Source organism: Zootoca vivipara, chromosome 6 (genome assembly GCF_963506605.1).
Source record: "Zootoca vivipara chromosome 6, rZooViv1.1, whole genome shotgun sequence".
In the NCBI taxonomy this organism is placed as follows: Eukaryota; Metazoa; Chordata; class Lepidosauria; order Squamata; family Lacertidae; genus Zootoca; species Zootoca vivipara.
The window spans coordinates 36,965,623-36,976,352 of record NC_083281.1 but is presented as its reverse complement, the minus strand read 5'-3'; the positions used below and the strand labels follow the sequence as shown (position 1 = coordinate 36,976,352).

The window sequence follows — 10,730 nt, the reverse complement described above, 5'->3', positions numbered from 1 at the left end:
GCAACAGACTTGGGCCTGAAGGGGCACAGCAAGATGGGAGAAGCTCAGCATGTCGTATAAGCCTATATGCCTCCTTCACATTTAATGCAAAGATTTCCCAGACAAATTATTCAGGAAAGACAGTTGGATTTGCTAGGGGAAGAGGCAGGCCTGCATTAATGCTTCCATTAGCTGGGAGCTCCTGCTGGGCCTTGATGCCAGGGGCCCATGCCCCTAAAGAACAATACTCTCTTTGTGTCTACATCTCCCTGAGTACAATAGGTTGCTGAGCCTGAAAACCACATGTTTAACTCTGCCTTGCTCCCTATGGGAGGCAACAATGGCGTCAACATTTCCCCCAGCATGGTGCCTGCTGGATATTGTTGGACTCCTACTGCCATCAGCCCTAGCCAGCAAAGCCAAAGATCTGGGATAATGGGAGTTGTAGTTCACATCATTCTAGAGGGCATCAGGTTGGGGAAGGCTGCTCTAAGGATAGCTATATGTGTCAGTGGTGCAGTACTGGTAGTTCAAAATCTCTTCAGCTGCAAGAATCCAATGTCTCTATTCAGACCAGGTCTCTCCATGGTTTTAAGTTTGGTAATAAGTTGCAATTCAGTAACTTCTCTTTCCAGTCTATTTCTTAAATCCTTTTGTAATAAGACAGCTACTTTGAGATCTTGTATAGAATGTCCCGGGAGATTGAAGTGTTCTCCTACTGGTTTCTCTGTCTTGTGATTCTTGTCTTATGAATACTGCCAGATCAAAGATTTATTGACCCTTCTTGGATAAAAGCCTTGTCCCCTTTGAGATAATAAAAACCCTGCTAGAACCAAAGGCCCACCTACTCCAGCATTTTGTTTAATAGTAGCCAACCAGATGCCTATGAAGTGAAGCCCCCAAGTAGGATGTGAGTACAACAGTGCTTCCTGCGCTTGTGATTCCCAGCAACTAGTATTCAGAGGCGCACTTCCTATGATACCGTAGTGGAGGCAGAACCAGTGGGGAACCTTTTGACTCCTTAGACCAGGCACCCCCAAACTTCAGCCCTCCAGATGTTTTGGCCTACAACTCCCATGATCCCTAGCTAACAGGACCAGTGGTCGGGGAAGATGGGAATTGTAGTCCAAAACATCTGGAGGGCCGAAGTTTGGGGATGCCTGCCTTAGACCATATCCTTATCAAGATCTAGCCTTGTGGACCGAATTTGACAGGTGACTGGGGCCCTGCGCTGAAATTGTTGTTTGTTGTTTAGTCGTTTAGTCGTGTCCGACTCTTCGTGACCCCATGGACCAGAGCACGCCAGGCACTCCTGTCTTGCACTGCCTCCCACAGTTTGGTCAAACTCATGTTCGTAGCTTCGAGAACACTGTCCAACCATCTTGTCCTCTGTCGTCCCCTTCTCCTAGTGCCCTCAATCTTTCCCAACATCAGGGTCTTTTCCAAGGATTCTTCTCTTCTCATGAGGTGGCCAAAGTATTGGAGCCTCAGCTTCACGATCTGTCCTTCCAGTGAGCACTCAGGGCTGATTTCCTTAAGAATGGATAGGTTTGATCTTCTTGCAGTCCATGGGACTGAAATTAAGGGCTTATTAAATGTCTGCCAGGCACAATACATTTTGCTGCCTAAGGCAAGGGACAGCTATACAACTGGAACAATGTCCTCCACTGCACCTCAGGGCACCAGGCTGTTTAGGTGTGTATGAGAGGCTGTCCTCTAACAGTAAGGAATAAGCAGCAGGCTTGGAAGAAATGGTGGTTGGGGGAGGCACCACCATTGCCCTCAATCATATACCACCTGAGGCGTTTACTTCACTCTGCCTAATGGTAGAGCCTGCTCTGCATAGACCTACAGCTGTGGGGCAGAGCCTGGAGATTCGACTTCTGTGGAAGGCCTGAGCCTCTAGAACACCGGAGATTCTAGCAGACTATTCTTAACTTCAGCCCAACCCTGGCCCAGATCACACTTGAAATCTAGATTCCACATTTTTGTTAAGTTTCATGTTGGAGAAAGTCAGCCCTGCCCGCCCTCCCCCATGCTGCTGCTTTAGAGTGCAAGAGCTGGAGAGTGGATCCGTTGAAAAAGAAAAGGTCAGGCTGATAACAAGAAAAGAGCTCAGCGGATGTCAGAGAAAGTGGGTGGAGAGCTTATACAGCTGGCCAGAAATAATCTGGCTGGTAGCCACTTGGTATGCCAACACTAAACGGATCTTTCTTAACAGAAGCAGGGAAATATTTCAGAGTGTATATACACCTGCCTGTTAACATGTTTGTGGGTCACACTGATCCTATTTTTCAGTGTGTGCTTTTGTTTACTTTTTTAAACACTTTTTTCTACACTTGTGCACTTTCAAGTTAACTCGTTTAATGGTTCCTGTTCACACTAGTGGGTGGTGCATGATGGGATGTATTGCGCTGGCAGTTGTTGTTTGCTCCCCACAACTAGTATTTCTCTGCTTTCTCTGAGTCCTGGAAAGTTGAGGTCCATTGTGAGTATGCACATAGGTATTTCTCTGCCTGTCCACATGGCCTTTATAAATCATTATTTTGATTGAAATAGAAGTTTCTGATATACTCGATTTGCACATAACTCAAGAGTTGTTTGCCAAAATGTGGAGAACTGAGCTTAAGCTTAGAAAAATGAGAAATAGCAAGAAACTGAAATTGACAGTCACCCATCCCTAACTTTCAGTATAGGGTTGTGAACGAAAAGCAGTTACTGTTTTGCTACTGAGTCCAGCACTAATCAAATTAGATTGCATAGGGAAGGATTTGCTCATCTCACAGGTATTATAGCAGCTGCTCTGAGCAATTTTCAACCTCAAATCCTGCTGTGGGATGAAGGAGACACAGGAGGAAGTTGGTTTCCTGCCCGCCTTCTTTCCAAGCACAAGCCCATGCGGTGGCTGGTCCCAGACATTAGGTCATTGGGCACTGCACCAGCCGGCTTGCTCTGGCGGTCTATGCTTGCCCCTCCCTTATGTAGGGAAATAAAAGATTTTGCTTTTATTCAAAATAGAAAAGCAAAAGTCATACTCCCAAATTAGCACTGGGTGTGGTATGAGCATGGTTCATGAGAATGGGACGAGATGCTAAGGCTTGATACTGCTATGGTTAAATTTGCCAGCAGATTTATTAGGTTTGTGGGATGGCATCCATGGGGGGCAGCGAGTGAACATCAAAGATGGAATGGGACACTTCTTCTTCTTCTTTGGTGATCGCTCGTAGCCGAGTAAGATTGACACTATAGTGGGTGCAAGTCAATCAAAATATTATTTGTCACTCAAATGTGATCCTACTCCCTCTGAAATTGCATGCAAATGAAACTCAGTAGAAATTAAAAGCTATAGCAATGCAAACTGACACAAATAATTGTATTCAATCTTAGTTATGCTCAAGTAGGCTAAACAGTAGAATTAATGTACATTAATAAAGAAACAATTTACTAATACTACTGCTACTACTATTAAATTTGTATACTGCCCTTCAGCTGAATATCCCAAACCGGACATCAAGTTTTACAAATGTGCCAAGTTTATTTCTTCCTAATGCAAAAGATTACTGTCTTAACCACCCACGTCCTACTCTGAGGTCTAAGTTCCAGAGATCCTGGAGTGGTAGCTGAACCCTTCAGAATGATAACATTTGCAGGTCAAGCTGAGAACAAGGCTTTTCAAAAAGAAAGAAAGAAAGAAAGAAGGAAAGGAAAGAAAAGGGACAGCATTCTACCAGGGAAAAAGGACCAGAAAATAGGGATTGTGCCTGGAAAATCGGAACAGCTGGAGCATGTGCATGCAGCTGTATTTGCTAAACATAATTCACAATTGTCTTAAAAAACCTATTTTACACTTAAGGCACAATCCTGTCCTTAAGACAGAGGTTTTCAACCTTTTTGAGTCCATGGCTCCCTTGACCAACTACATTCTTTCTTCGGCACCCCCGTGGGGCTCAGCAGTCCAGTTATGTCACTACTTGCCTGCAGAGCTGGCAGCCTCTCACCCTTTTTCAAACACCCTCCCTTGTGGAGTGTTCCCTCAGCCTCCCCTCACCCTCTCATTGGGAGTCCTCTGGGCAGCTGCCCCTGGTCTCTGAACTGCCCACTCTCCCTCCCCGCCCCAAAGAGAAGTACCTCCTCACACTGTCCCACAGGGGCCTGGAAACACATCCTGGCCAGCCCGAGGCACCATTTGTAGCCAGGGCTGCTGCAACAAACAGCTGTGCAAACCTTTGGAAGGCAGAGATGCAAGAGGGCATCATAGGAGGGAGGGAAGAGGGACAGAGGCCACCGTTGCCCGCTGCACCCTTGACCATCTTCAAGGCACCCCAGGGTGCCACGGCACACAGGTTGAAAACCACTGCCTTAAGGTGTTGTTATTAATTTGTATACCAGCCTATACCTGCAGGTATGCTGGCTGAAGACCATAGCAGTGGGGAGGCAGTTGTGCGCTGCCAGGTGCTGCTGGAACCCGTTTCCCATCAGCCCTGGCCAGGGGCTTTGGGATGCTTTGGGGGTATCAATTCATGAAATAAATAATAACACTAACAATGGTCTTAGGTCTGTGAAAGCTGATGCACGAATAAATTCGCTAAGAGGCCACTAGGTTCTATGGTTTTTGCTTCAAATGACTTGCGCAGCTATACCCCTGGAAATGGTTTGATTTTGTGGGTTTGTTATTTTTGTTAATCTTTTAATCTGATGCTGAGTCTGAGACAAGTTATACATTAAAAGGGAAGGGTATGAATAGACAAACACGTGGACTAGAAACTTGTTCCTGAGTTTCATGCAAGGAGACCTTCACCCGCCTCACAGGCCCGGCTCCTTCGCATCTGAACCCTCCCTATCACCAGCCAAGACAAACGCTCCCCCTGCTCAGCAGCGAGCGAGCGCAACGAAGTCAGGCCACGCCCCCTTCTTTCCCCTCGCCTGGGTTGAGTCGGGGAAAGGGGGCGGGAGCATAGCTGTCAAGTTCTCCCTTTTTTTAAGGGAAATTCCCTTATGCTGAATAGGCTTCCTCGCGAGAAAAGGGAAAACTTGACAGCTATGGGCGGGAGGCTCCCCACTACAGTCCCCTGAAACACGCCCACCCTGCTCAGGCCACACCCACTCCCATTCGTCAGAGTCCCGCCTCTTTGCTGCCGGGGGCGGGTTGATGTCCTAAGTCACGCCTCCTTCGCAGCACAGGCCCCGCCCTGGCACCCGACAAATATTATTAGGCGGTGTCTTCCCAACCTTTATCCGTCGCTGTTTGTTTCCTCGCTTGCTCCCTGCACCCCCCGCGCGGTTTGCCACGCCCCTTTCGCGGCTCAATCCCCTCCCCTTGGTATAAATTGGCGGCGTCTCTAGAATCGGCTCCTCAGTCGCGGTCCGCCTTGTTCGACGTCCCTGAAGTCTAGGAGGCAGGGAGAGAGAGAGAAAGAGCGGAATCCGCGGGGCGCTCCCTCCCTCCCTCGCACTCGCCAGCGCGCTCGCACAAGCCGTGAGGGGAGCCAGACGGGCAGGCGAGCGAAGGACCGGCTGAGTGAGTGAGTGAGTGAAGGGAGGAGTTTTCTCGCTTGCTCGCAGGGCGTCGCCGCCGGTCAGTCTCCACGCAGAGCGGGTGGCCGAGCGAGGAGGACAGAGCATGGCGCTCTCGGTGCCGGTCAACGGGGTGAAGGAAGAGGGCGACAAGCAGCCTCTCATCGAGCTCTTCGTCAAGGTAAAAGGTGCTCCTTGCGGGTAGTGTGCTTCTCCCCCCCCCCAGCCTTTATTAAGCAGCCCCCCTCTCCGGTAGTGTGTGGTTCATCCCTGCTCCTTATTGAGGGAGTCGACTTGACTCGCCTTACTCCACATCGCCATGGTATTTCTCATGCACGCTTCTGGGTCCACTCTATTGTTATTTAATAATAATCTCTCAAAGCGGCTTACAAAACATTATGGCAGTAAAAATCGCATGCAAATTTGGTGCCTGGGAACAGAAATAGCGCGATGTGCCTCTATTATTTCCGGTGTCATTTCTTGCACTCATCCTTGGTCTTAACCTTCAGCTTCTACATACTCGGCGAAAGAGCCCGTTGAAGATCTCTGAGGCAAGAGAGTGGGGTCTGAGCAAGTGGCTTTTAGTCGTTAGGGACTCGACTTTGCTTTCTGCAATACCCCGCAGCAGTTCTCAATCTCAACATTTCCCTATGGCGTTCCCTCTCGCCTCTCCAGGACAGGCTGCTGGGCTGTGTCCAGAACTGGAGTTTGGGGAGGGACATTCTGGTTCTGTGCGTGGGTATTTGGAAATAATTCCTAGTGAACTCAGCGGGACTTAACTTCCAAGGAAGTGTTCCGTGGGTTGAGTATAAGACAAGGAAATTGTGTAAGTAGCAAAACAATGTGTGTTATATGGGCAGATTCTCCTCGCCCTTCCACACAGTCATCTCTTCATTTCTGTGCATTTAAACCTGTTGGCTGCATATAGCTTATTCCATACTGTATTATAGAAATGAAGACTCTAGAACTTCATAAATAGCATGGGTACTAATCAGCCTGACACTAACTTCTCATATCCCTCTTTCTCTGTGGGTTGTTCTTCTGCACATTCTTCAAAAAAATACAATTCTGTTGTGCGATTTCAGTTTGGTGATGGGGTCGGAAAGCTTTTCCTCTGCAGGTCTTTTGGTTTTGTGACATGCTGGAGTCCTTCCATCCCAACATTCCTCAGCTAATCCTTAGTTGTCTTCCAGTCTAACCCATACCGGTATATCCCCTGAAGGTTGTCTATACTTGGTTTGTATATTCAGTCCTCTTTCCTTGTTTTTGGGCATCATACATGATCTCCAATTTGAAGAGCCTATTGTTTTGTTAGCTTTTTCACAGAGGGAGGTCCACCCCCACCTAATGCAACCAGGCACTTCCCTACCTACGTCTTTTCAAAGAGTCTGTAACTAGACTTAGGAACCAGTTAAATCACATCATGTCATAATCTGCAAACTACTACTTCCAATTTTTATGATGTGTTGATCACTATGAGCAGTATTTTGAAAGAGACTCCTGTTGCAAAGTTAAGTTATAGATGTGAATCTTTCTTTCCATTCAGTTTCACTCTTCTGTTTCCTGTTCGTTTCCCTATAAAAAGTTAATTAATAGTGGACATCATTTCAGAGAGGATAAAGACTTGTTTATGTTTTTATTTATGGAACCATTTCTGGTTTCCAAAAATGGCCTTTGGGGAGTGTGCTTTGGTTTCAACCTTGCCTTGTTTGGTTTTACCAGATACTCTGGCCTTAACATTCACTAAACCTTTTTTATTATGATAAGTGTATTTTTCAAAGCAAGAGCTGTTTCCAAGTGCTCCAATAATAAAATGTTCCTGTTTTCTGCATTCTTCCCTGCTTCTGTAATACTCAATCTTAGCTCCCTCTTACTCAGAAGTCTTGGGCTGGGAATAAGGTGGCAACTTGACTGAATCTGGATGAAGTCATTTTATTTTGAAATACTACTTCATACAAGCTATGAATAGTCCATTACTCAATTGCTGTTGGATATAGTGTAAAAAGCGTCCACTTGATTTCTTGCTTCTACTTCTGCAATGCTGGGTTTTTTTAGGGGAAATGAGCTACATGGGATCATTTTAAAAGGCATGGTTCTTTTTAAATATGAAGAGGCATATTTTGGAGTTTTGAAAGCTTTTGACTTGTAAACAAGAGCCTTATCACACAATCTGTTCCACACCCATATTCTCTTAGGGGATGTACCAGCTCTGAGGAATCCAGGGACTGGAGGATCACATCTTTTACATCCCTTCTATTGTGGAAAAGTGATAATGTATTGAAAACAGGAATATCCTCTCATTGTTGTTGTTGTTTAGTTGTGTCCGACTCTTCGTATCCAGACCAACACGGCTACCTACCTGTAACCAGAACTATGGAAGGCACCACATTGAGCCGCATGAAATGGAAGTCCATCAATTTTTTTATTTTTCTTCGTGACCCCATGGACCATAGCACGCCAGGCACTCTTGTCTTGCACTGCCTCCCGCAGCTTGGTCAAACTCATGTTCTTTCCCAACATCAGGGTCTTTTCCAGGGAGTCTTCTCTTCTCATGAGGTGGCCAAAGTATTGGAGCCTCAGCTTCACGATCTGTTCTTCCAGTGAGCACTCAGGGCTGATTTCCTTAAGAATGGATAGGTTTGATCTTCTTGCAGTCCATGGGACTCTCAAGAGTCTCCTGGCCTTCTGTAACTACATGTCTAGGCTTGTCTCATGACTGTTCAGGGGCTGGGCAATGATTTTTAATATTTGATTAGAACGTTGTGAAAGCAGCTTTGATCATACTACCTATGAGAAGAGTCAGCTGGAGGAATGAGTGTTCTCATAACTTCCAATAAGCTGTGAAGTGTCTGAATCTTCTGTCACATATTACCTGGACTGGCCCATATGAAGACTTTGACAATGACTCTATTCGGATTGATGCAACTCTTAGCTTAAGGTTGGAAATGCATGAGTTTAATGCAGCTGCTTTACTTTTCTCTCTTGCATGAGTGAGGAAACAAGCCAAGAATTCAGTTGACCAGTTTCCTGGTGCAACTGAACTAGTAACCATGGTTTATAGCTTCCAAACAGGCCAGAATAAGGGGCCATGGTTTAAAGTTGGCTTCCATATTTTGGATTGCTGGAAGCCATTGTCCATAGTTCCTGGTTCAGATACATCGGGAAGCTATGGTTAATAGAGACTTCCTGGTTTCCTTACTTGCATAAGAAGGAACAAATGGCTATGTCTGGATGCTATGTCTGGACCCAATAGTAGTCATTACATCAGGCTGTAGCAGAGGATGGAGGAGAAGCGAGTCAGGGCCACTACATCGGTGCAGCTGAGAGACCAGCAGCTTCTGGCACCTGTGTCTCATCTCCTTGAATTAACAAACAGCTGGTCATTAGAACAACTGGTAACTAAGAAAATGAAAAGCAAATTCGGGTTTCATCCTCCCAATCCATTTTCCCTTTGTGTTGACCATTTCAAGCTTGAATACATTTTAATTGTTTATAAGCTGCTCTGTTAGCCTCTGGCTGAAGAGTAGTGTAACATGATTGTTGAAATGTAGCCATTCGAGTGTTCAAAGGAAATGGTTACAAGTGTTCTAAACCAAGTTCAAGATCAACTTAATTATACATGTATGCAATGCGTGGATTGAATCTATCCTAAGCAAGCAGTTTATTTCGTTGGGAATCTGTACTAATATCTGTTTAAATGCCTGTATCAGTGTGATCGGCACATAAAGAACAGCAGCAGCCAGGCTTAAACTCGGGAATGAACATGTTAAGTAAACCCTGAACAGAATTTATAAAAAGCTGGTCTACAAACCAACTAGATTTTTTAATGGATTATATCTCTAGGGGAACAAAACAGGTAGAAGTTCCTAGTTTCCAACAAAGTGGTTAAGCATAATCATTGCAATTTCTGTAGTGCCTGTGAAAGAAAAATATTTACACTGGTGCTGCTGCTATAATTCATGGCCTCTTCCTGCTCTAGAGCATGTTTGCAAAGCAAATTAGATGCATAGTTAAAATACAACATTGCTTATAGCACTTACGTTGGTGGTCTGTGGTAATTAATAACTTAAGTTTGTGTCTTCAGTCAGTGCCTCTGGTCTGCCTGAAGTCCATGTTAACTTGCAGTGCAAATATTTGCATCTTAGTGCTGATTAAACAGAAGCAGTTAATAGATTTCATTCCCTAAGAGCTTACTAGCAAAAGCACATGTATAATTGATAAAGCAGAGTTGCTTCCAATGTCTAGCAGGGATATTTAAAACACCTAAATAGAACCTTGTAGAAGTAAAGGCTTGCATATAATGAATATGTGGCAAATGTTTTCCTGTAGCCTGTAGAATGTTGCTGAAAAGCTAAATTCCAGTATTGCCCTTAATAGGCATTGTGCAGCCTGGATGGCTATTGTCCATATCACAACCTTGTGAAGGTAGATCATTCTCTAATCCAGGAGAATACCAAAGGGTCTAATAAGTTCTGGGCTGAACAGATTTAAGTGCAAGTCCAAATCACTGTCCACCAAATAAAACAGGATACAAGAGAGCAATTCCGGGCCCTTCAATAGGCAGGCAGCACAAAAGTCTTTGGGTTGCCCAGGCCTGGTATAAATGCAGGAACCTTTGCCTGCTACTGTTCAGGTTCCACATTCCACACTTGTGAGCTGAAGAGCCTACTCCCCTAGTTAAGATTTGAGTATGGCCACTCATGGCCCTGGGCTTGATGCAACAACCTGCTTGTGTTTCCTAACCATTTCTCAGTCAGGTAAAGCATTTTTTTACAAGATTATGCTTTAGTGAGAGAGCTGCACCTGGCATGAGGACTGTGCCTAATGGGATTATTTTGATGGCAAGCCAGACCCCTTGATAAGATTATCTTCTGACAACAATGCTAGAAATGAAAACACAATGCTTATTTTCTCTCTTGGTGCTTCATTCATGATTCTGGGATTCGTTGTTATAACAAATGCAATTGGTAATAAATTGGAGAATTGGAGAATATATTGTTATGTTGGGGACGCGGGTGGCGCTGTGGGTTAAACCACAGAGCCTAGGGTTTGCCGATCAGAAGGTCGGCGGTTCGAATCCCCGCAATGGGGTGAGCTCCCGTTGCTCGGTCCCTGCTCTTGCCAACCTAGCAGTTCGAAAGCATGTCAAAAGTGCAAGTAGGTAACATAGCTGCCAAGTTATCCCTTTTTTAAAGGGATTTTCCCTTATGCTCAATAGGCTTCCTCGTGAGAAAAGG

The 10,730-nt window shown here is 45.3% G+C and overlaps 1 protein-coding gene across 1 annotated transcript in view; it reads left to right on the top strand.

The window, feature by feature from the left end:
- The first annotated feature begins 5,309 nt into the window (after nucleotides 1-5,309).
- Nucleotides 5,310-10,730, top strand: part of CLIC4 (chloride intracellular channel 4) — a 49,407-nt gene continuing 43,986 nt past the window's right edge. The window contains exon 1 of the mRNA XM_035118109.2: nucleotides 5,310-5,674. Within this exon, the coding sequence (XP_034974000.1) occupies nucleotides 5,600-5,674 (75 nt within the window). The 5' untranslated portion in view covers nucleotides 5,310-5,599. The remainder of the gene's footprint in view (nucleotides 5,675-10,730) is intronic.